The sequence below is a fragment of the Rhinoderma darwinii genome, chromosome 3 (assembly GCF_050947455.1).
Source record: "Rhinoderma darwinii isolate aRhiDar2 chromosome 3, aRhiDar2.hap1, whole genome shotgun sequence".
In the NCBI taxonomy this organism is placed as follows: Eukaryota; Metazoa; Chordata; class Amphibia; order Anura; family Rhinodermatidae; genus Rhinoderma; species Rhinoderma darwinii.
This window is the reverse complement of record NC_134689.1, coordinates 45,574,337-45,600,582: the sequence shown is the minus strand read 5'-3', so window position 1 is coordinate 45,600,582 and position 26,246 is coordinate 45,574,337. Positions and strand designations below refer to the sequence as shown.

Here is a 26,246-nt window from a genome sequence, read left to right as displayed (position 1 = left end):
GCAGGTGGGTCGGCACCGGCACCGACAGCAGATTGCACATCAGACGCTCGCCCATCCGGGATGTACGAAAGATGCGGGCATCAGCGGAGCTTCCATAGGACCCTATATGTACAATTGTAAAACAATAATTGCTGTCGGACAGGGCCATCAAGACGATTGAAAAATACTGTTTGTAGTTAAAGAATCGGGATCCGGAGTGGGGGGGCTTCTTGACCCGAATATGCTTCCCGTCTAGGGCACCAATACAATTCGGAAATTGGGTGGTGGTGAGAAAGTCTGATGCAATGGAAAGCCAGTGGTCTGTCGTCGGCTGCGGCATCACTGTGGCCTTCAATCGCAGCCACAACACAACACAGGTGCCTGTGACAATGGCCGAAATTGTGCTCACTCCAAGAAGGAATTCGAAATGTAACGAATGATAGCTGTTTCCGGTAGCTAGAAATCTACATGGGCGAGATGCAAAAACACACAACACAAATAAGCGTGCTTGAGGACATGAGAACCACACACCAGCCTGTAAGCAGCAAGAGTTTTAAACACACATACCTTAACGTCACTAGGAGTCGCTCCTCGGGGGAAATGCAGCGCCGCATATTGGTGTCCGTGTAGGTTATGCCTGCGCGAATCTGCTCCAGTAGAAGATCAAAAGTCAACACAGACATGCGGCAAAACGAACGAAATTTCTCAGGGTGGCTGCGAAGGTCCTCATATAGAGTATGAAAATGGCCTTTGGAGCTGCGCTGGGCCACAAGTGGATGAACCCAAATCCTCCCTCTTCTACGGGTTCCCTCCTCAAGCATGGGTCGGCGTTCACCAAATCTCCTAGAAACCATCCATGCGAGCAGCACACGGCCCAGCGGAGTCAAGGGCATATTGTAGTTTTTTTACCTGTAAAACCACCCAAATACAACAAACACGGACCAAAGTGTGAGGGAACGTGAAATCTGGATGCGAACATGTGCTCACAGCAAGCAGGTGTTGGAGAAGGTGTCTTTTTGTAGGCTGTCCTCTCTATTACTCCACCCTCCGTTGTTTTGACGCGCGTAAAAAACGCATGCCATACGCGCGTTAAATACGCTATCACGCTGCCCAAACGGATGCCACACGCAACTGCAACGCAACAGAAACGGCGCGTTTTTCACGCGCGCAAGAACGCCACGTTCGTGTGAATCCAGCCTAACAGACTGAAACTTCCTGTTTCATAGACTTTTCCTCATTAGCATCAGGTGGGATAAGGCTGGATTCACACATCACGTATTTGTTGCAGATTTTTTTCATCCAAAGCCAGAAGTGGTTTCTAGAGAAATGGGAAATCTAAAGGAAAAACATATACTTCTCCTTCCTGGATCCACTTCTGACTTTGGTTAAAAAAAAATAAAAAATAAAAATCTTCAACAAACACGCAATGTGTGAATCCAACCTTAGGCCCTGTTCATACAGAGTTTTTTTTTGCAGGCAGAAAATTCTGCCTCAAAATTCCATTTGGAATTTTGATCTGCCTGCACGCCATTTGCCGCGTTTTTCGCCTGCGGCCATTGAGCGTCGCAAGCAAAAATGCAGCGAAAAACGCTTTTTCTGCCTCCTAATGGGAGGTCAGAGACGTAGACGCCCGAAGATAGGGCATGTCGCTTCTTTTTCCCGAGAGCTGGATTTTACCACTCGTGGGCAAAAAAAACGCCTCCCATTGAAATCAATGAGGCGTTTTCGGACGGTTTTTGGCGCGTTTTCTGACGTGGTTTTCGGTCAAAAAACTTGTAAAAAAACACTGTGAACAGGGCCTTACAATGAAAGATGATGTCATGTAAGGGTATATGCACACACACTAATTACGTCCGTAATTGACGGACGTATTTCGGCCGGAAGTCCCGGACCGAACTCAGTGCAGGGAGCCGGGCTCCTAGCATCATAGTTATGTACGATGCTAGGAGTCCCTGCCTCTCTGCAGGACAACTGTCCCGTACTGTAATCATGTTTTCAGTACGGGACAGTAGTTCCACGGAGAGGCAGGGACTCCTAGCATCGTACATAAGTATGATGCTAGGAGCCCGGCTCCCTGCACTGAGTTCGGTCCGGGACTTCCGTCCGAAATACGTCCGTCCATTACGGACGTTAATGTGGTCGTGTGAACCCAGCCTAACACAGGATCACACCATTGACCATAGGTGATGGACACAGCTCACCTCCTCACCCTCCCTGCACAGTGACCTCTGCCCAGGTCACAGAGCATGCTCACAACATTCTCACATAGAAATCAATAGGTTGTTTTTTGACTGAGGTTTCTAATGTTCATGTGGGTGCTGTAAAGAAAATCTCTGAAATGCTGTTCAAAGCGCAGGTCAGCAGCTCGGGGTATGTGCACACGATTGAGAGGCTTTTACGTCTGAAAAGACAGACTGTTTTCAGGAGAAAACAGCTGCCTCGTTTCAGACGTAAAAGCTCCTCCTCGTATTATGCGAGGCGTCTTTGACGCTTGTAATCTTGAGCTGCTCTTCATTGACTTCAATGAAGAACGGCTCAAATTACGTTGCAAAGAAGTGTCCTGCACTTCTTTGCCGAGGCAGTCATTTTACACGTCGTCGTTTGACAGCTGTCAAACGACGACTCGTAAATGACAGGTCGTCGGCACAGTATGTCGGCAAACCCATTCAAATGAATGGGCAGATGTTTGCCGACGTATTGTAGCCCTATTTTCAGACGTAAAACGAGGGATAATAAGCCTCGTTTACGTCTGAAAATAGGTCGTGTGAACCCAGCCTTAAGATAGATGCCCCATCGTCCTGTAAAGAAAATCGTAGCAGCTAAAAAAACAAACGAATTTACTTCAGTATATAGTGTGAAAGGAGTTTACCCCACAAAGGACATTTATCATGTACTTTATCTGTTGGGACCCCATCACTATCTCACGGCAGGAAAACGACTAGTGAGGCTGAAATACAGGTTTTTTTTAAGACGTCCACATTACAACCGGAAAGTTTAAACGAATGCATATGGAGTGTTGTGAGAGAGTATATTTTAACCCTTGTTGACATCCACCGTACATTTGCAGTGCTGGAGCTTTGTAGTTAGTGTCATGCACCGTAAGTGTATAGTGGGGATGGTGCGGGCACAGGAAATGTGCCCGTACTATCCGCAGCGGGTGTCCGCTGTATATTAGAGCTGACACTCTGCTGCAAATGAAGATATCTCTGATCCTGGCCATTTAACCCCTCAGATTTTGCAGTCAATATCGACCACAGCATCTAAGAGGTTAGACGGGGTGGAATCCGAGTAAGGCCAGTGTCACACACCTTTTTTTTGCAGCTTTTTTTTAATGCATGGTATTATGAAAGCCAACGCCCTCTGTCACCCCCATCGGTGCCAATGGGTTTCCATGACGTCCAGGATGGAGCAGGGTTCAGTAACGCAATGTGTCGCAGCCATATTGCATATGATCAGTTTGCGGACAATCAGATGAAATGGTTTTTCCGCTTTAATGCAAGTAATAACGGTAAACTTTGTTTCGATTGCTCACCATTTTCAAAATTTCGGTTTGCTGTCCGTGAATAGAAACATTGATTTTAACTTCTAGAGTCTGAAAACCTGTCCTGACCTAATACGTATCACTGCTGAGAATTTGTATATACTTATAAGGCTGGGTTCACACACCCTATTTACGGACGTAATTCGGGCGTTTTAACCTCTAATTACGTCCGAAAATACGGCACCAAAGCGTTGGCAAACATCTGCCCATTCATTTGAATGGGATTTACGATGTTCTGTCCCGCGTCAAAGAAGTGCCTGTCACTTCTTGAGACGTAATTGGAGCCGTTTTCCATTGACTCCATGGAAAAACCGCTCCAATTACATCCGTAATGGACGCAGCGAAAAGCGCATGCAACATGCCATTACGTCTGAAATTCCGGAGCTGTTTTCTCCTGAAAACAGCTCCGTAATTTCAGCCGTAATAACGGAGGCTGCAGTGAACATACCCTAATTGTTTTCAGTCTAGATAATCCTCTGTGAGCCACTTATCTCATCAGCAGGGCCCATTCACAACATGGTTAGGCCGTCCGTCGGAGATATACGTTGGGAAGACCCCTGACGTTCACCTCAGATGAAAGGCCCAAATGTATCCCACTGTATGGCATACGCTGGGATACGTCACCCTGCGAAAACGCCTGAATTCACTGTTCATGTATGGACAGTGACGTCCGGAGCAGTGTTGGAGTCCCCGGGCGGAGCACTAGCTGATGCTGTGCTCGGTGACTCCAGCGATAAGAAACTCCTGACGTCGCTGTCCATATATGAACAGTAATGTCGAGAGCTCCCCGAGGTATATGTATAGGTATTCCTGTGATGGATGCCATTTAGTGGCACCTGGCTGTCACCCATAGGCTGGCATGTTAAAAAACGTGTACTGTGTGGTATATGTTTTTTTTTTCTTTGTGGGATCCCACAGAATGGAATAGCGCAATCTTCTACGCTATTCCAGCCACAAAAAAAAAGGTATACCGACGTATACCAGCAAGATGGAGGCCAAAAGGACACTCTTTTAGGCTCTGTTGGGAAAATGGAGCCCTATGAATGCGTTTATCATGTACGTCGGGAGCTTTCCCAACCTACACGATAAACGTAGGGCAATAACATCATGTGAATGGGTCCCTAATTGTATCAGCCTGGAGTCCAGTCCGTTTACCACACAGAGGATTCCCTACACTGAAAACAATTGTAGCAAGCTCTCACCTTTGAGCACTATCAGGTCTGTAAAAGGTTTTAGCCACAGACAACATCGAGATTTTGAAAATGGTGAGGAGCACATAAGTATATTGGGAAAACCCCTTTAAATAAGTAACACCATGTTCGTTCGGACACCCCTGTTAGAGAAGCACTCCGGGTTGCTATTTTTACACCCCCTCTTGTTTGTAAATGTAATGTAGTGATGTGTATTGACTCATCTGGTGCTGTATTTAACGGGATGCGGCTTTGTTCTGGCCCGTCGTGGGGGTTCACATGATCTTCATTCTGACTCCCTGTATCCTACATCGTCTGCTATAAAAACCAGAGGTCATGCTCAGGTCTGAGAGCCTGGATGTGATTCTCATAGACTTGCATTGAGAGTCTGACATCTGGTTTCCCACTGAGTGAAGGCACATTTGCACGCACTCTTCTTTCACACTTCTAAGCACACACCTTTTTTCTCCCGGCCTTCTGGCTGGGAGATGAGGATTTTTTTTTATACCTGGCGGATGTCCAGGCTGTATCACAGCGCACATCCACTTATTTAATTTTGTTTTTCACTGTGTGTTTGTCACGTTTGTCACAAGGATTTTGGGATGCGGTGCCCTTTTGGGACACTCCTGAGGTCTAGGGGGAAAATGTGTGGCCATCTGGTTCCGTTTTCCCCTGCAACCCAGCGTACCTTCTTCGGAGGGGAGGTGCAACTTGGATGCAGGCTCCTAGGTGGACACTGGGGTGGCAGCCCAGGAGTGTGTTTGGGTCTCCCTAAGCTTCGGCGAGGGGGGATCATCGATCCTTGATCCTCTAGGCCTATGGTTTGGAGGGTCAGGGAATGGTTATGCGGGGCCTCTCTCTTTTAAGAGAAGGGCTGCGATAGACCGCATCCTTGTGCACTTTTTGTGTGGCACCTCTGCACTTTTTATGCACTTGGGTGATAGAAAGCACGGCTCGGGCTTTCAATAAAAAAAAATAAATAAATCTGGTTTCTACAGTAGACGCTGTAGGATTTGGGTTATCAGAGTACAGATCACGTGGCCCCTAATGGAGCAGGATCTTGTGAAATACGGCACCAGATCATTTGAAACACGTCCTTACATTACATTTGCAAATGACGGGAAAGGGGGCGGGAAAGAACATACCCGAAATGCTTCTATAATTGTAGAGCGCTATTGAAAAAGCTTCTATATAGACAGTTATTATTAGGAATTGCGTCCATAGCAACCAATCCGAGTCCATGTTTATACAATGAAAGTTGGCTTTTTTTTTTACATTTTTAGACAGTATTGATACGCGTGGCTGTAAGGGGAAGTTCACTTCTGGCAGATTTCAGTTGGCATCCTATAAAACGAAATCAGGTTTGTAAATATGACACGCACATGCTGCAGAAACAACCCCATTCAGCTGTATGAACTAGATCCACTGTTCTTTGAAGGGTTGCAGCCACTGAGGAGAAGGAGGAGGAGAAGGAGGAGGAGAAGAAGGAGGAGGAGGAGAAGGAGGAGGAGAAGGAGGAGTACTGCTACTACTACCACCACCTCCTGGAGCCTCCGTCACACCTCCTGCTTGGTACAAGTCCTTGTGAAATAATACTAGTGTAGGCACATAGACAGTGCCAGGCAGGGACTGTGAGTGCAGTGTACAGGATCAGGCTGTCAGGGTAGGGAGGAGCGGATCAGCCATGAGCAGCTTCCTGTTTATTACAGACAGACTTGTAGCCCGGCTCCTCCAGCCTGTGTGCAGCAAGGAAGTGATCTCATCATCCCTGACCAAACATTACTCCAGCATGGTGAGTACATGCAGGCTTCCCTCCCGGGGCAGTGTGTCTGCTCTTTACATGACATTGTGCTAATAAACACCAATGACTATGTTGTCTGCACAAAAAAATGATATCAAGCTCATCTGAGGCAACCCGACAAGTGCAACTCATTTGTTTATTTCTGTGTATTTAGCTGAACTAGTTAACTATAATAAAATGGCTCATTCTAACCAAAGTGAGGTTAAACCTTTAGGGTATGTTCACGTAGGGTTTTCAGGTGTATTTCGGGGCGTAAACGGCTTGAAATACGCCTCTCTAAACGCCTACAAACATCTGCATGTTGAATTCAATGGCAGAAACAGTGTTTAGTTGAGATGGGGAATTTTTTTTACACCGCTGTTTTAAACAATGGTGCGTAAAAAGACGTCCCGGAAAAAGGAGCGTGTCGCTTCTTGAGCCGATTTTTGGAGCTGTTTTTCATTGTGTCAATGGAAAAACAGCTGCAAAAATGGTTCCAAAAAACGTGTTTTCAGCTACAAAAACGGCTGAAAATCAGAGGCGGTTTTCCCTTGAAAACAGCTGTCATTTTCAGCCGTTTTTTAATTTTGCGTGTGAACAGACCCTTGTAGGTAGATGAAGCTTAATGAGGATCTGTCACTAGTTTAGTAATGCCCGATCTCCTAGCTAATCCAATATACGCTGTCACACTGATAATGCTAATGAGAATTGTGTCCAAAAATGTTTATTATTTTAAAAGTTATGAGCTTTTTTTTCTAAATATGCAAATGAGGCTATACTAGACAAGTGGGTGTCAACACCAGCAATTCTCCTGAGGTGGAGCTACCGCACAGCGTCTGACCTGTCCAATCCGCATGAAGCTGCTTCACACAGTGTGAGAGACTGAGGCTGGAGGGAAGGGGGATCACTTCAAATAGCCATATGTCGGGTGGCATATAGCCAATAATTGTCCTAGTGGCACATGAAAGATGGGATTTTAATCTTTCATATGGCACCAGGATCGCAGTTCTAGCTGTGAAACAGCAGTTGTATCTTGATCAAAAGCAGTGGCGCTCATGCGTGTCCACCACTACATTAGAATGGGGGACCCTCGTGATCAATGGGGGTCCTAATAGTCGGTCTCGCAGAGATCGTACATTTATATATATTTATTAATTATTTTTATCATGCAACCACTTTTGTGGTGAAATCCATTTTAAAAACATTTTCCGACATATCAAACTGACATGTGAGGCGAAGTAAGCGCCTTAAAGAGGCTGTCACCAGATTATAAGTGCCCTATCTCCTACATAATGTGATCGGCGCTGTAATGTAGATAACAGTGGTTTTTATTTTGAAAAACGATCATTTTTTAGCAAGCTACGAACAATTTTAGACTTATGCTAATTAGTTTCTTAATAGACAACTGGGCGTGTTTTTACTTTTGACCACGTGGGTGTTGTAAAGAGAAGTGTATGACGCTGACCAATCAGCGCCATACACTTCTCTCCATTCATGTCCATTTGTATTCACAGCACAGTGTGATCTCGCAAGATCACGCTGTGCTGAGTATAATTTTTTTTCTTTATACCTTATATAACTATTGCACACACTTCTGGCTTTGGCTCAAAGAAGTGAGCCAAAAAATTGCATCAAAACTGTGTGTGTGATCCTGGCCTTAAGCTGTGCTTCTACTTTAGACCTCATTCATCAAATTACCTGGTCGGGGCATGTTAAGGTTTTTTTTTTAAACTGCATATAACAAATGCAGATTCCCATACAAGCAACACTAGGAGCAGTTTTCCCCCATTTTTATTTGTGATCCATTACCAGTTCTAGCTTAAAAATATAAATCCAAAAGACAAAAAAAACAGAACTGCACTGTGAGAACCACCTTGCATTTCAGCTAATTTAGACTGAGGAAATATATATTACTTGTTATATAGCACCATCTAGTGGTCATATACAATAACCGCAGTCTACACTGGCAGAATCTTTATCCTTCAGTATTATTCTCAAGAAAGTAAAAAAAAAAAAACCCAAAGGACTTTCCGGATCTCTGTACAACCACAATATAGGTAGGTTCCGGAGCAGAGAAGAAATTCTGTAGTAGTAGAGCAACTATAATGTGCAGTGTTTAGGGGCAGGATAGGTGCATTTTTTTTTGCCAAAACTGGAGCTAAAAATATACGGAAAAAAATGGATAGAAACCGCATATTGATCATATGTTTACGTTTTAACACATTTCAGTATATAGAAACAATTTTTTTGGTATAGGTTTGGATCAGTAGAAGCAAGTGTATACCTGTTTCCACTGCCAAACAATAAAGCAGACTACAGTCATATGTTTCCCCATAAAAATCTGTGGAAAAGTTATGTCGCCTCTCCTGACACGTCTATATTTAGTAAATACTTGTATTCCCCATGAAATAACAATCCTGTAGAATCCACTGACTGCTGGATGTTACCATTTCCCCATGTCAAATGGGCGTGTCTCTACAGTCTCACTCTGTCAGCACTCATTGGACAGTCAGTACTAGACACACCCCCAACTGGTAACGTCCAGTTGCCAATTTATTCAAAAATTTCCAGGAGAAATAACAGAGGAACGGCACAACACAGAGTTCTGAGAAAAGATGCTCCAGAATTGTTATTTCATAGGGAACACAATTGTTTACTAAGTCAGGAGAGGTGACGGATCCTCTTTAAGGTAAATTCACACAGGGCAGATTTGTTGCAGAAAATTCACTGCATAGATCTGAATGGGATTGTTTCCGCAGCAGATGCATGAATTTCTACAATCCCCATTAAGACAAATTAATTTAAATTTACGCAACAAATCTGCGGGTGTAAATTCATCCTTACAGTATGCATTTTGTTCTGTACTAAAGTATATACATTACAGATATTTCCCCAATGTGAAAAGAGCCTAATTATACCTCTCCTTTAAGTTTAGGGCGTATTCACATGGGCAGTAATGGCACGGCAGAAAGCCTTGTTCTATGGACAGGAGCAATGCCGGTACTGGTAAAATGCAAACCTTTCTTTCAAAACCAGCATTTTTGCTGGGGTTTTGCACAAAGCTGTGTTTTTATTACGCCCGTTTTATGATATTTGCGTAAAAATAATGCCACAAAGTTTACACGTGTAAATACACCCTAAGCCCGGGTTCCCACATAGTGAAGGACCCCAGGGCTGTCTGACTATATGTCCTGTTGTTAGGGCATAACAACTGCCTGTGCACAATCAGTACACAGGCTAATGTACTGGCATATAGATCTATGCCAGTTCATTACAGTTAAAAAAAAATCTAAATCTAAATGAAAAATCCCTTTATCGGATTAAAAAAAAAGAAATTCCTGAAGAAATTTTGAGGCACATTTTGACCTGCCTGCTCTTTTTTGCCATGGTTTTCACTGCGTTTTTCGCCCACGGTCATTGAAGCTAATGCATGGCTGCGGGCAAAAAACGCAGTGAAGAATCCTCGGAAATGGACATGCAGCTAAAAGCCACCCGGGAAAAAAAAACGCCTCTGTCTCCCATTGAAATCAATGGGGAGCGATATCGGACAGTTTTTGGCGCTGATTCTGACACGGTTTCTGCACCAAAATCAACACCAAAAAGCTCCATGTGAACTGGGCCTTAGGCCACTTTCACATGGCAGAACTGGTCAGTATTTTGCTTCAATATTTGGAAGCCAAATCCAGCAGTAATACATAAAAAGAGAAAAGTATAACTTTTTCGTCTTTTGGATCCACTGGTTTTGGCTTAAAAATACAGATTTATAATCGTGGCAAAAACAGAAAAGAAAAAAAGATGGTTTTGCCGCAATTACAAAATACGTGAAAAAAAACATGAAAATATACCCTTAATGTGTGAACACAACCTCACTTTTTTTTTAACAGACTTCAGAGGCTCACTTATTGACTCTAGAGGAAAGAACGCAAGCAGTCCAGGAACTCCAGTCGTTGGGATGGGCGGAAATCCCCGCTAGAGATGCCATCTACAAAGAGTTTGTTTTCAAGACTTTTAACCAGGTGACTAAACTTAATAAAAGTTTAAATATTTTTTTGTTAAATTAAAGTGATGCTCCACCTTTGATTAATATGCCTATATGTTCAACAAATGTAAAATCTAGCATATTGTAATATGTTTAAGGCTGGATTTACACGAGCGTAAGCGTGTGCGTTTTGCACGCGCCAAAAAAATGCGCCGTTTTGCACGTGCAAAAGGTACTTAACAACTCTGTGTGTCATCACCATATGATGCGTGGCTGCGTGATTTTCGCGCAGCCGCCATCATTATGACACTTAGTTTGTATGTTTGTAAACAGAAAAGCACGTGGTGCTTTTGTGTTTTCATTCATAGTTTTTACTGCTCTTGCGCGAATCACGCGCGTCCCACGGAAGTGCTTCCGTGTGCTGCGCGTGATTTTCACGCACCCATTGACTTCAATGGGTGCGTGATGCGCGAGAAACGCACAAATATAGGACATGTCGTGAGTTTTACTGTTTGCACGGCCCCATAGACTAACATAGGTCCGTGCAAGGCGCGTGAAAGCCACGCGCGTTGCACGGACGTATATCACGTTCGTCTAAATAAGCACAAATGCTTTTTTTTTTTGTTGCTTTCACATATTTTTTAGTTTGTTTTTACTGTGTATGATGATAAAAAAAAATTGTTGGTAACTGGAAAGCATCGACAAGCAGGATATCTGCTGCTGACAAATCATCTTATTGTGGATTGTGAATGCCAAATGGGACCGCAGCCCATTTACAGCAGTACAATATTATTTACCCAAAGTACTGTTTAACCCCTTCCCGCAAATGACAGGTCTGGTACGTCGGCATAACAAGTTACTTCCCGCAATCCGTACCAGACCCGTCATGAAGAAGAAGCGGGCACTGGAGCTGTGCGTGCTTTATCTTCAGTGGGTGTCGGCTGTAATATATAGCTGATATCCCGCTGCAACGGCGGCGGTAGCAGTTACCGCCGATCGCCGCCGTTTATCCCTTTCAATGCGGCGGTTAATGTTGTCCGCCGCATTGAAGTGGTTGACAGAGGGAGGGGGCTCCCTCTGTACCCCACCGTGAGAGATTGCGGGTTTTCGAAGGTTGCTATGGCAACCAGGAAGCCTAGCAACGACTTCCTGGTGGCCAGGTACGGAAGCCTATTAGATCCTGACCAAGGCAGGACGTAATAGGCTTAACTGTCAGTTGTAAAATGATAGTTACAATACACTGCGTTAAAAGGAATAAAAGGTGATCAAAACATCGCAAATACCCCAAAATGGTACCAGTTTGTCACGCAAAAAACAAGCTTTCCCACAGCGATATCAACTGAAAAATAAAAAAGTTATGGCTGTGGGAAAATGGCGACACTAAAACATGATTTTTTTTTAGGAAAGAGTATTTTTATTGTGGGAAAGTAGTAAAACGTAAAAAAACAATATAAATTTGGTGTCGCTGTAATCGTATCGACCAGCAGAATAAAGTTAACATGTTGTTTATACTGCACGGGGAACACTTTAAAAAAGAAGAAACAAAACATGGCTAGAATGGCTGTTTTTTGGTTTCCTCGTCTCCCAAAAAATGGAATAAATAGTGATAAAAAAAATCGCATGTACCCCAAAATGGAACCAATAAAAATTACAGCTCGTTCCATAAAAAACGCGCCCTCACACAGCTCTGTCAACGGAAAAATAACACGTTATGACTCTCAAAACGCAATGATGCAAAATGACAGCCCAGACTAATATTTTAGGTCCAGTAGAATTTCACTAAATACCCCACATCGTCATTTGCTGGACCCCACAGGTGGACCCTGTAGACGCAGCGGAGATGAGGAAACTTTGGGGCCTTGTGCGGCTTATAGGGCTAGTGAAGAAGTCAAAGATTAGGCAATACTGGAGCGCAAATATTTTGTATAATACCCCAAAAACCCGGCCTGTACAGCGTACCACACCAATCCATGGATTATTCATTCACCCTATTATTACATCATCCTATTATATGACCTGATGCACTCCGCACAGCTTACATATACCCTGATGTACTCCGCCCAGCTTACATATACCCTGATGTACTCCGCCCAGCTTACATATACCCTGATGTACTACGCACAGCTTACATATACCCTGATGTACTCCGCCCAGCTTACATATACCCTGATGTACTCCTCCCAGTTTACATATGCCCTGATGTACTCCGCACAGCTTACATATACCCTGATGTACTCCTCCCAGCTTACATATGCCCTGATGTACTCCTCCCAGCTTACATATACCCTGATGTACTACGCACAGCTTACATATACCCTGATGTACTCCGCCCAGCTTACATATACCCTGATGTACTCCTCCCAGTTTACATATGCCCTGATGTACTCCGCCCAGCTTACATATACCCTGATGTACTCCTCCCAGCTTACATATGCCCTGATGTACTCCTCCCAGCTTACATATGCCCTGATGTACTCCGCCTAGCTTACATATGCCCTGATGTACTCCGCCCAGCTTACATATACCCTGATGTACTCCGCCCAGCTTACATATACCCTGATGTACTCCGCCCAGTTTACATATACCCTGATGTACTCCGCCCAGTTTACATATACCCTGATGTACTCCGCCCAGTTTACATATACCCTGATGTACTCCGCCCAGCTTACATATACCCTGATGTACTCCGCCCAGCTTACATATACCCTGATGTACTCCGCACAGCTTACATATACCCTGATGTACTCCGCACAGCTTACATATACCCTGATGTACTCCGCCCAGCTTACATATACCCTGATGTACTCCGCCCAGCTTACATATACCCTGATGTACTCCGCCCAGTTTACATATACCCTGATGTACTCCGCCCAGCTTACATATACCCTGATGTACTCCGCCCAGTTTACATATGCCCTGATGTACTCCGCCCAGCTTACATATACTTTGAGGTACTCCGCCCAGCTTACATATACCCTGATGTACTCCGCCCAGCTTGCATATACCCTGAGGTACTCCGCACATCTTACATATACCCTGATGTACTCCTCCCAGTTAACATATACGCTGATGTATTCCTCCCAGTTTACATATACTCTGATGTACTCCGCCCAGCTTACATATACTCTGATGTACTCCGCACAAATTACATATACCCTGATGTACTCCGCACAAATTACACATACCCTGATGTACTCCGCACAGATTACACATACCCTGATGTACTCCGCACAGATTACACATACCCTGATGTACTCCGCACAGATTACACATACCCTGATGTACTCCGCACAGATTACACATACCCTGATGTACTCCGCACAGATTACACATACCCTGATGTACTCCGCACAGATTACACATACCCTGATGTACTCCGCACAGATTACACATACCCTGATGTACTCCGCACAGATTACACATACCCTGATGTACTCCGCACAGATTACACATACCCTGATGTACTCCGCACAGATTACACATACCCTGATGTACTCCGCACAGATTACACATACCCTGATGTACTCCGCACAGATTACACATACCCTGATGTACTCCGCACAGATTACACATACCCTGATGTACTCCGCACAGATTACACATACCCTGATGTACTCCGCACAGATTACACATACCCTGATGTACTCCGCACAGATTACACATACCCTGATGTACTCCGCACAGATTACACATACCCTGATGTACTCCGCACAGATTACACATACCCTGATGTACTCCGCACAGATTACACATACCCTGATGTACTCCGCACAGATTACACATACCCTGATGTACTCCGCACAGATTACACATACCCTGATGTACTCCGCACAGATTACACATACCCTGATGTACTCCGCACAGATTACACATACCCTGATGTACTCCGCACAGATTACACATACCCTGATGTACTCCGCACAGATTACACATACCCTGATGTACTCCGCACAGATTACACATACCCTGATGTACTCCGCACAGATTACACATACCCTGATGTACTCCGCACAGATTACACATACCCTGATGTACTCCGCACAGATTACACATACCCTGATGTACTCCGCACAGATTACACATACCCTGATGTACTCCGCACAGATTACACATACCCTGATGTACTCCGCACAGATTACACATACCCTGATGTACTCCGCACAGATTACACATACCCTGATGTACTCCGCACAGATTACACATACCCTGATGTACTCCGCACAGATTACACATACCCTGATGTACTCCGCACAGATTACACATACCCTGATGTACTCCGCACAGATTACACATACCCTGATGTACTCTGCCCAGCATACACATACCCTGATGTACTCCGCCCAGAATACGCATACCCTGATGTACTCCGCCCAGCATACATACGCCCCCACATTATAAGCTGAAATACCAGTAAAACCCGAAACAAATCTACTACCAAGCAAAATCTGCGCTCCAAAAGCCAAATGGCGGTCCTTCTGAGCCTGACAGTGCGCCCAAACAGCCGTTTATGACCACATATGGAGTATTACTGTATTTTGGAGAACCTTCTTAACAATTTATGGGGTGTGTGTCCCCAGTGACACAAGCTGGGCCCAACATATTGTTCACTGAAATGGCATATTAATGGAAAAATGGCAATTTTCAATCTGCAACATCCACTGTTCACTAATTTCTGCAAAACACTTGCGGGGTCAAAATGCTCACAATACCTCTAGATAAATTTCTCCAGGGATATAGTTTCCAAAATTGGATAATTTTTCGGGGCTTTTCAATGTACTGGTACCTTAGCTTAATGCAACACGGTGTCAGAAAACTAATCTTGTAAAATCTCCAGTCCAGAAACCAAATTGCGCTCTTTCCCCTTAGAGCCTTGCTGTGTGTCAAAATAGCAGTTTATGACCACATATTGCAATACACGGGTGAAATTGCTTTACAAATGTTGGGCGGCTTTTTCTCCTTTTATACCTTGTGAAAATGAAAAGATTGGAAAAAATGTTGATATTAATTATTACGGCCTAATTCCAATAATTTATGCAAAAGACCTGTGGGGTCTAAATGCTCACTATACCATTACATAGATTCCTTAAGGGGTGTAGTTTCCCAAATGGGGTCACTTTTGGGGGGCTCCTACTGTTTTGGTCCTGCAGGGGCTTTTGAAATGTGACTTGGCACCCGAAAACCATTCCAGCTAAATATGAGCTCCAAATGATGCTCCTTCTGTTTTGAGCCATGCCGTGTGTCCAAACAGCAGTTTACGAACACTTATTGGGTATTGCCATAATCGGGAGAAATTGCTTTTGAAATGTAGGGGGGCTTTTTCTCCTTTTATTCCTTTAGTCATTTACAGCGTGATCTCGCGAGATTACGCTTGCTGTGCTGTAAGTCCCACAGAAACGTTACCGAAGTGTCGGGATTGTGAATAGACATCGCGTCCTGGCTGGAAGCGATGTTTATTAACTCTCAAGACACTTCAGTAATGTTAATGTTTGAGTAAGTGACAGCACATCATGATCTAGCAAGATCACTATGTGCTGAGTAAATGAATGGAGAGAAGTGTAAAAACATGCCCAGTTGGGCATTAATAAAGTCATTCGCGTAAATCTAAAATAGGTCATAACTCCGTCAAAATTGATCGTTTTTCTAAATAGAAAACACTACTGTTATCTACATTACAGCGCCGATCACATTATGTAGAAGATAGGCCACTTATGATATGGTGACAGAGCCTCTTTAAAGAGTTATTTATATAAAGAAAATGTATTAAATTATCTCTTGGTATTACTGTTAAATAAACGAGATTTAAATCGAAAATCGCCCAAAGTGTTGAAAAAAATCTAGATTTAATTATTTGGCAAAATCGCCCAGCCCTAGGTTCCACTCATTTGGTCCCGTAGGGGCTTTGCAAATGTGACAGCACCACAAACCATTCCAGCTAAATTTGAGCTCCAAAAACCAAATGGTGCCCTTTCCCTTCTAAGCCAAAGCACAGTTTATTGCCACATATGGGGTATTGCTGTGCTCAAAAGAGGTTGCTTTACAAATTTTGGGGTGCTTTTCTCGTTTATTGTGAAAATTGGAAAATCTGAGCTAAAACTACATTTTATTACAAAAAAAATTAAGTTTTAATTTTCACGGCCTAATTCTACCAAAGTCAGCAAAAAACCGGTTGGGTAAAAATGCTTACTATACCCCTCGCTAAATTCCTTGAGGAGTGTAGTTTCACAAATGTGGTTACTTTGGGGGGTTTTTCCACTGTTTTGGCCCCACACGGGCTTTGAAAATGCGACATGGCACCCGAAAACCATTGCAGCAAAACTTGAGCTCCAAAAGCCAAATGGCACTCCTTCCCTTCTGAGCTCTGCCATGTGTCTAAACAGCAGTTTATTACCACATATGGGTATGGCCATAAGTGGGAAAATTGCTTTTCAAATGTTGGGGTGTTTTTTGTCATTTATGCCTTGTTAAAATAGAAAATTTCTACGTTTTTATTGGAACAATTTAGATTTTAATTTTCATGGCCTCATTCCACTAAATTCAGCAAAAAAACCAGTGGGGTCAAAATGCTCACTATACCCCTTGATGAATTCCTTGAGGGGTGTCGTTTGCCAAATGGTGTCTTTCTGGGAGTGTTGCCACTTTTTTGGCCCCACAAGACCTCTTTAATCCTGACATGGTGCCTAAAATATATTCTAATAAAAAGAAAACCCCAAAATCCACTAGATGCTCCTTTTGCTTCTGATGCTTGTGTTTCAGTCCATTAGGACACTAAGGCCACATGTGGGATATTTCTAAAAACGGCAGAATCTGGGCAATAAATATTGAGTTGTGTTTCTCTGGTTCAACCCTCTGTGTTAGAGGAAAAAAAAGGATTAAATATGAATTTCTGAAAAAAAATTAAATGTGTAAATTTCACCCCTATTTTGCTTTAATTCTTGTGAAATGCCTAAAGGGTTAAGGAACTTTCTTAATGCTGTTTTGAATACTTTGAGGGGTGCAGTTTTTAACATGTGGTGATTTATGGGGGTTTGCATTGTATTGGCCCCTCAAAGCCTCTTCACAACTGAACTAGTCCCAAAAAAAATTTGAAATTTTCTTGAATGTGTGAGAAATTACTGGTAAAGTTCTAAGCCTTGTAACATCCTAGAAAAAAAAAACGGTCAGACAAACGATGCCAACATAAAGTAGACACATGGGATATGGGAAATAGTAACTATTTTGTGTAGTATTAGTATCTGTTTTACAAGCAGATCCATTTAAATTTAGAAAAGTGCTAATGTTTGCAAATTTAGTCAAAATTTTGGTGTTTTTCACAAATAAATATTAAAGTTATCGACCAAGTTTTTCAATAACATAAAGTACAATATGACACGAAAAAACCTTCTCAGAATCGTTTAAATAGGTAAAAGCAACATTATTACCACATAAAGTGACACATATCAGATTTGAAAAAATCTGCTTCGTCTTTAAAGAGGCTCTGTCACCAGATTCTCAAATCCCTATCTCCTATTGCATGTGATCGGCGCTGCAATGTAGATAACAGTAACGTTTTAGTTTTTTTTTAAAACGATCGTTTTTGGCCAAGTTATGAGCAATTTTATGGACAACTGGGCGTGTTTACTTGTTTTACTAGCTGGGCGTTGTGAATAGAAGTGTATGATGCTGATGAATAGGTGTTGACTCCAATTTCCCCAGATCTCAATGCGGTCGAGCATTTGTGGGATATGCTGGGAAAAAAAGTCTGATCCATGGAGGCCACATTTCAAAATGTATCTGCTGCTATTGTCTTGGTGCCAGATACCAGAGAACACATATAGAGGTCTTGTGAGTCCGTGCCTCGACGGATCAGAGCTGTTTTGTCAGGGGACCTACACAATATTAGCCTGAATGGTCTATTGATTTTACACTATCTGTAATCAGCTAAAGTTTGGTTACTTTTGTTATAGTATAAAAATGTTTTTGTTACTGCTCCAAATAACGCAGAATGCAAAAAAAAAAAAGGACAAAAGCCTTGAATTGTTTTTTGAGAATATTGAAAATAAATGGTAAACTTTTATTTGGTTCCTGCACATTTAACAATGTAAGTGTAAAGCAATGGCGTGTGACTATTCTCTTGAGTCGCTGGTTCCACTTAAGGACACGGTATCCGTTACAATCAGTGATACATGACTCTGATAGTGATCATACAGTAGGGTGTTCTTCATTTGTGATCCACATGTGATGCCAATTAGATTACAGCTTTCAGCTCATTCATTGATAACACGCATGGAAAATTGTGTCGTTATTGAAATGCCTGCCAGACTCAGAAGCTCTGTACGCTACATCAGCAGATGGGAATCATGCAGAAGATCAGGGCCTTGACATCATGGACATTGGGAGGTATTTATAGGAAAACACTTTCAGATGTATGGAGGGGCCGTTCTGCTAGATAGATCAGAATTGTAAATTGAGGAATGATTGCATTTTGGTGTAAGCCCTTGTCATAGGACTGAATGAATCGATGCATTTCATTAGGAAAATCGTATCTTGACGTGAAATCTTCTCTTTTTGCTGATGTCTGTTTAACGTTCGGATGCAACATGTTACATCACTACCCAGTTTTGACCTAGATAATATTGTCTGACAGACCATGTGGGGATTATAGACAGGTGATGCAACCTATGTTTTGTCTATTTGGGTCAAGGGGGAAATAGGGTCTGCTCTTTTTCCTGCTTTCGCTTGCCCATTTTTCCTGCTTCCAACACAAATTGGCTTCAAGTACTGAGTGTTCACTTGCTGATTAATATATCCCACCCCTTGACAGGCGCCATTGTAATAAGATAATCAATTTTATTTACCTCACTTGTCGTTTTAACCCCTTGACGACATTTGACATAGGGTTACGTCGTAGTTGGCAAGGGGAAGTATGAAGCGGGTTCACAAGTTGAGCCTGCTCCATACTCAGCAAGTGTCGGCTGTATGTTACAGCTGACACTTTACAGAAACAGACAGGATCAGAGATCACTCCCATCCCGCCCGTTTAACCAGTCAGACGCCGCGGTTGACAGCGGCATGTAAGCCATTAGAAAAAGGGGGCGGCCCCTTGCAACAGACCATGCCCCCCTTCAACACAATCTCAGGGTTCCGATGGTTGTCTAAACAGTTTGGGGGCCTAATGATGGCCCTGAGGTCTGCCATCTTTCTGCCCCTACTAAGCCTTGCAAGAGGCAGGACTTAATAGGAGGCCGTAAAAAACACAATATGCCGAAATATATAAGTATTTCAGTATATTGTGCAAGCGATCCAACGATTGGTGGTTTAAGTCCCTTAGGTGGCTAATAAAAAATAAAAGTAAAAAACTGTTAAAGTTTTTATATACAAAAAAAATATTAAAAGTGAAAAAAAATTGTTTTTCTTATTTTCCCTTAAATGCAAAGTAAAAAATAAATCATAATTGGTGTCGTCGTGTCTCAAAAAGCCTGGACTATTACAATATAACATTTAGTGCTGTTTAAAACAAAAAAAAGTATATTGCCAGATTTGGTGTTTTTTTTTTTTTTTTTTTTGGTCACCATCAAAAAATTGAATAAAAAGTGATTTATTTTTTCTTAGTGACGCTAAAAATAATATAAAAATTTGGTAAACTTGTAATCGTATTGACCAGCAGAATAAAGTTAATCTAGTTAATTAGCTTCTATGATGTTGCCTGGCCACGCTGGACTTAATATTGGTTTCTTGTGATGGTACCCTGCAGTTATTGAACAGCTATATAGAGTGATATGGGGTCAGTTACGTTCATTAGATTTAAATTTATAAACTATTTGTGTAGTGATGGAACTATATAACTGTTTTATATTTTGCTCTTTTCTACTAAGCAGCCCAACTGAACTATATGATGTATCAGCAGTGGCGTAACTATCGCCGTAGCGGCTGCTACGGGGGCCCGCGGCATGAGGGGGCCCGTGTCGCCCGCCGGCACGGGTCCCCACCATGGCCGGAGGCTCCGCTAGCAGCCGCTATGGCTGCTACAGCGCGACGCCACTGAACACGACTACGGCAGGGCAGGTATCTCCCCGCTCTGCCATTAAACAAGACATGTATCCCCTCTCCACAGGATCTCCACAGGACAGGGGATACATGTGTGATTGCTGGCAGCGATAAGGAGAACGGGGGACTGAAAGTCCCTGGAAGTTCTCCATCACAAACCTCGGACTTCCGGGGTCTGTGTCGGCAGCTCCGTAGAAATGAATGGAGTGCCGGTCGCGCTTGTGCGCATGCGTGACCAGCGCTCCTTTCATTTTTATTGAACTGCGCAGACGCCGGAAGTCAGAGGTTAATCATGGAGAACTTCGGGGGACTTTCGGTTCTCCCGTTCTCCCTATCGCTGCCAGCGATCACACATGTATCCCCTATCCTGTGGATAGGGGATGCATGGCGTTACCTACAGGGGGGGGGGACTCTGCATGGCGTTACCTACAGGGGGGGACTCTGCATGGCGTTACCTACAGGGTGTGGGGGGACTCTGCATGGCGTTACTTACAGGGGGGGACTCTGCATGGCGTTACCTACAGGGGGGGGAAACTCTGCATGGCGTTACCTACAGGGGGGGGACTCTGTATGGCGTTACTTACAGGGGGGGACTCTGTATGGCGTTACCAACAGGGGGGGGGGACTCTGTATGGCGTTACCTACAGGGGGACGACGACTCTGTATGGCGTTACCTACAGGGGGACGACGACTCTGTATGGCGTTACCTACAGGGGGACGACGACTCTGTATGGCGTTACCTACAGGGGGACGACGACTCTGTATGGCGTTACCTACATATGGGGGACTCTGTATGGCGTTACCTACAGGGGGACGACGACTCTGTATGCCGTTCTCTACAGAGGGGGCTGTATGGCGTTATCTACAGGGGGGGCTGTAAAAAAGGCACTATCTACATGGGGGGGGGGTTGTGTGACACCCAGGGGAGGGGGGCCCCAGTCAAAAGTTTGCTATGGGGCCCAGTCTTTCCTAGTTAAGCCCCTGTGTATCAGTAAGTAGGGAGTAAGACCTGTTTAATGGGTCTGGGCTTATTTGACCTGATCTTCATTGCCTACACTGCAGTGGGAGAAGGTTTCTGCTGCCGCAGGCTGTCTCCCACTCTAAGCACAGCCTTCTTGCCGAAATCTGTGGTTTCACATGCACCAGCGCTGGAGGGAGAGGTGGGGTTGGAACCTGTTTGTTGTTTTTTCTCACTGTGGATTGTGTTGAGATATTACATGATCATGGAAAATATGGGTATCAAGGGTTTTTTTTTGTTTTTTTTAAATTCTTTAAATTCACGGGCGTTACATGCCATGTATTTATGGCTGCTCAGATCATATTTTTAGAGGACCAGTTTACTATGCCCCAGTATTAATAGCTACTTTTATTATGATCATTATTGTACAGTGTAAAATATTATTATATGCAAGATGCACAAGATGTGTTAAAATATATACTTTCCAAAGCAGTTTTAAATCTATAAAATGAACCGACCACTGGTCTGCGTGCCAAAGAAAAGAAACCAATTCTGAATTACTACGTTATTAAACCTTTTTTCGAGGCGTCATTTTTTTCGACTTCTAGCAGCACAAAGCTTTTTTACATGGTGGCCTTGTAGTAATTTTATGAATATATGCGATACAGCTGTCTGAAGTGGAAGTTTTCAGTGCACAAAGTCATGAATATCTGTGTACTTAATCAATAATTATGCATCTTGCAGTAATATAGTCCTGTGCTACTGGAAGCACTCTCTCCGATTACAGATTTATATTATATGGAGGTTTATATGCTCATAATGTAGTGGTCACAAAAAAAAAATGAATGCTCACCTATAAGTGAAAATTCTGCTGTAATTATCAGCAATTCCATATTTATACTTTTATTACCCTCAGGGCCCCATTTACCAAGTTAGATAATTCAAATAATAGAAAAGAGCAGCCATTGTGATGTCAACATATGGTAACTGTCCCACTGCTGTCTTCTCATGACTGCTCTAGCATTGCCCGATTTGGCCACACTCTAAAATGGAAAGATCCACCTTCGCAACCAATTTTTTTTATTTTTCAAAAGCCTCTAAAATTAAATATGAAACAAGTTTGCAAATAGTCTTAAAAATCCCTAAGGTTTGCGTCTACATCTCCTATTCATATCTATGTGTCTCCATGGTAACATGCCACAAATAAACACTGTGTAGTCTCATCCTACAATCTTACTCCATTTCACCTGTTCCCTAATTCTGACTAATCTACATTTAGCAGGTTAACAAGATGTAGGGGCCAGATGGATGGCAATATGACTGCAGGATCAGATTACACAGTTTGTTTGTAATCTGTTACCATGGAAACGTATAGATCTGCATAGGAGGTGTAAACACAAAATAATAGGAAAATGTTAATTAAAACTTTTCCCAAAATTGCTTCATTTTTCATTGTAGAAGCACTGGAACAATAATAAAAAAAAAAACCTAAGGTTGTGAAGGGGGATCTTACCGAGACACGTAGGACACACTGTCACTGAACCCATCAGTCCCGCGGACCTGATGGTAACAGGATTTAGCGCTAGATACAGCTGCTCTGTACAGAGCAGCTGTCTCTCAAAAAGTAAAACAAATTTTTTAACAAAAACTATTTATAAAGTTACACCAATCGCACTGACTGACCTGTTTATTTAAAAAAAAAAAAATGCCCTGCAAATGTGTACATAGCCTTTAAAGCAGATGGACAAATGAAGAACCATTGCCTCAAACATTTTTGAGTAATTTTCATTTTTACGCCAAAATGCACTAATATACGCAGATTTAATAATAAGCATGCAAAATGTCAGTTTTTCTACATAATTCGCAGAATTGTCACCTTTTGCTATTTTTTTTTATCGCTTCTCTGCTACAATTATGCAGCTTTATACTATGAATATCCATATTATCTACCTAGCATTTTGTGTGTGTGTGTGTATATATATATATATATTTATGTGTGTGTGTGTGTGTGTGTATATTTTGGTATTTTTTTTCATGTCTGATAGTGATGTCATTCTCAGTCTTGTGAGAACTGATATTCCCAGCCAGCTGCACCCCATATATTAAAAGCAACACCTGTGGCTGATATTGCAGCCGTTTACCATAAATTTACATGGTAAGGAGGATTATGCTTGTCATGACTGTTCGAAAAAAGTCTACGTTTAATTTGATTTCCAGTTTTGTGCGAGGCATCCAGTCCTGTGCCAGGTAACTATGAAGTTGAAAGTCAAAAAAGCAACTTTATTGTGTTTTATGATCCTCTGAATAGCCGTAAACCTATCAGTGGCACTGAAGTGAGGGGTACAACATTGTTTAGCACTTTTACGTTTCTTTCTTTTATGAGCACGTTGCTATTCTACATTTATCTTTTATAAGAAAGTAGTTCAGTATATAAATGGTTTCTTGTAAACATTTTTACCCCATTCAGAGCGCTACCTTATTGTTAAAGGTAGCTTATTGTTTTACTCCTAAAAAAAATCGCCAGCTAATCTATGCCATGCGTCCGTTATACCTGCTTCTGAGAGAGCTGAATGGCATCTGATATGGTCACTGTAACCACTTCCACGTGTAATTCAACTCCTATCCTCCACTCCCCTACCCTAGTTTTCCAGTACTTGCCCTTCAGGACTTTAAGAAAACTGACCGGCAACTGACAACCCCTGTGGGAGCTGAAATGGTGGGCATATTGGTTGTCGCTCAGTGGACTTAGTCCAGATGCAGAAAAAAAGCCATATTAAGGGTACGAACACACATAACGTATTCAGGGCGGATAGGCTGCCTCAAGCTGTGCAGCGTATCCACCCTGAACACCGCAGGGAATGCCATCCGAAAACCCGCACCACACTGTGGCGCTTTTTTTGGGCGTAAATTCCGCTGCATAAATTATCGCACATTACTTACCCCCCCCTCCTCTGACTACTGCTTCGGCCTCCCTGGATGACGTTGCAGGCCATGTGACTGCTGCAGCCTGTGATTGGCTGCAGCGGTCACATGTCCTGAAACGACATCCAGGGAGGACGGACTGGGGAAGAAGCAGGGAACTCTGGGTAAGAATAACTTTTTTTTTTTTTCTTATTTGCGAGTTTTGCGGCAGAATCACTGTGATTGCGCCGCAAATATCACAACACACACCACTTTGTTGCGGGTTTAAGCACCCCATTGAATTCAATGGGAAAACCCACAATAGAAGAGCCGCGATTTAACAGCATTTATTGACATGCTGCGGTTGAAGAAAACGCACCTCAGGTAAATTTTTGTGCTTTTTTTTTGGCAGCATTCTTCCGCAGTGTGGGGACGAGATTTGTTGAACTCTCACCCACACTACTGCTACCGTAATGCGCTGTGGATTCTCCGCAATTAACCCATTGCGGAAAATCCGCAGTGTTAACGCTGTGTGTGTTCCTACCCTAAGAGTCCCTAAGAATCTCGTAGACTCAGTTCACATGCGTACAAAGTCTTTATCAGGCTTTTTGTCACTTATGACTGCAAGAATAGTTTAGCATGTGGCGCTACTCTTGCCGTCAAAATGAAGGAAATTCTGACCAACCCCAATATAAGTCATTAGTATGTGTCAATGACCATTTGGATCTGCTTGTATAACAGATCCATCACAGCGTCACGGCATCCATACAGAAAGTAACACTTTTCAAGACTGACTTAAACGGCTTCTGTGGGAATACATATGGCTAACTTGTAAGCTATGGACATGTCTAAGGGTATGTTCACACGCACTAATTACGGACGTAATTCGGGCATTTTTGCCCCGAATTATGTCCTAAAATAGCACCTCAATAGCGCTGACAAACATCTGCCCATTGAAAGCAATGGGCAGACGTTTGTCTGTTCACACGAGGCGTAATTTACGTGCCGCTGTCAAATGACGGCCCGTAAATAGACACCCGCGTCAAAGAAGTGACCTGTCACTTCTTTGGCCGTAATTGAAGCCGTTATTCATTGACTCCAATGAATAGCAGCACCAATTACGTCCGTAATGGACGTGGCGTTCAAGCGCCTGCACATGCTGTTACGGCTGAAATTACGGGGATGTTTTCAGGCTGAAACATCCCCGTAATTTCAGCCGTTACGGACGAACATACCCTTACATTTATGGACTATTGGACGTATTAGTCAATTTGATCTATTTCTAGAAACTCCCTTTAAATACCTCATTCTAGAGGCTATGCGGAAATAGAGCAGTTTATGCCATAAATGTCAGATAGATGCGTGTCCGACCCCTGGGGCCCGCACCGATCTCTAGAACGACGCTCCCTAAACCCCGTTCTACCTTTCTCGGTTCCCACTGCCCCGGGCCACGTCCTGATTACATGTTCAGGAGCTTAGTAGTCTTACGATACTTTCTGCAACGTTAAAGATATTTTATGTATTTGAAAATATATTTTATATCTTCAAAATGAGGATAAACATCTTCAGCTATGACGAAGATGTTCCTGCACTTATATCGCAAATGTTTAAAAATCGTTCATACGCAGGATCGCTTACACTTCTATGTCGTGAAGATAGATGTCTATGGAAATATTTTTCATGTAGGAAAATCTTTTCACTTTATCTTTATTTTCACACAGATGTGCTTACTTCACACAGTCATTTTGCTACTTTGGTCAATGATTAGATTTTTGCCACATGTGAAATGCTGAATACATTACTAGGCCCAGTTTACACCGATTTTTGATGCGGAAACTGTGTCTGAATCAGCGCCAAAAAACGACCGAAATCGAACCCCTTTGATTTTAATAGGA

At 42.9% G+C, this 26,246-nt stretch overlaps 1 protein-coding gene across 1 annotated transcript in view; it reads left to right on the top strand.

Annotated features, from left to right (window-relative positions):
• Nucleotides 1–6,202: 6,202 nt before the first annotated feature.
• PCBD2 (pterin-4 alpha-carbinolamine dehydratase 2) overlaps nt 6,203–26,246 on the top strand; it is a 108,455-nt gene continuing 88,411 nt past the window's right edge. Inside the window, exons 1-2 of the mRNA XM_075859948.1 lie at nt 6,203–6,502; nt 10,375–10,506. Of these exons, the coding sequence (XP_075716063.1) occupies nt 6,395–6,502; nt 10,375–10,506 (240 nt within the window). The 5' untranslated portion in view covers nt 6,203–6,394. The remainder of the gene's footprint in view (nt 6,503–10,374; nt 10,507–26,246) is intronic.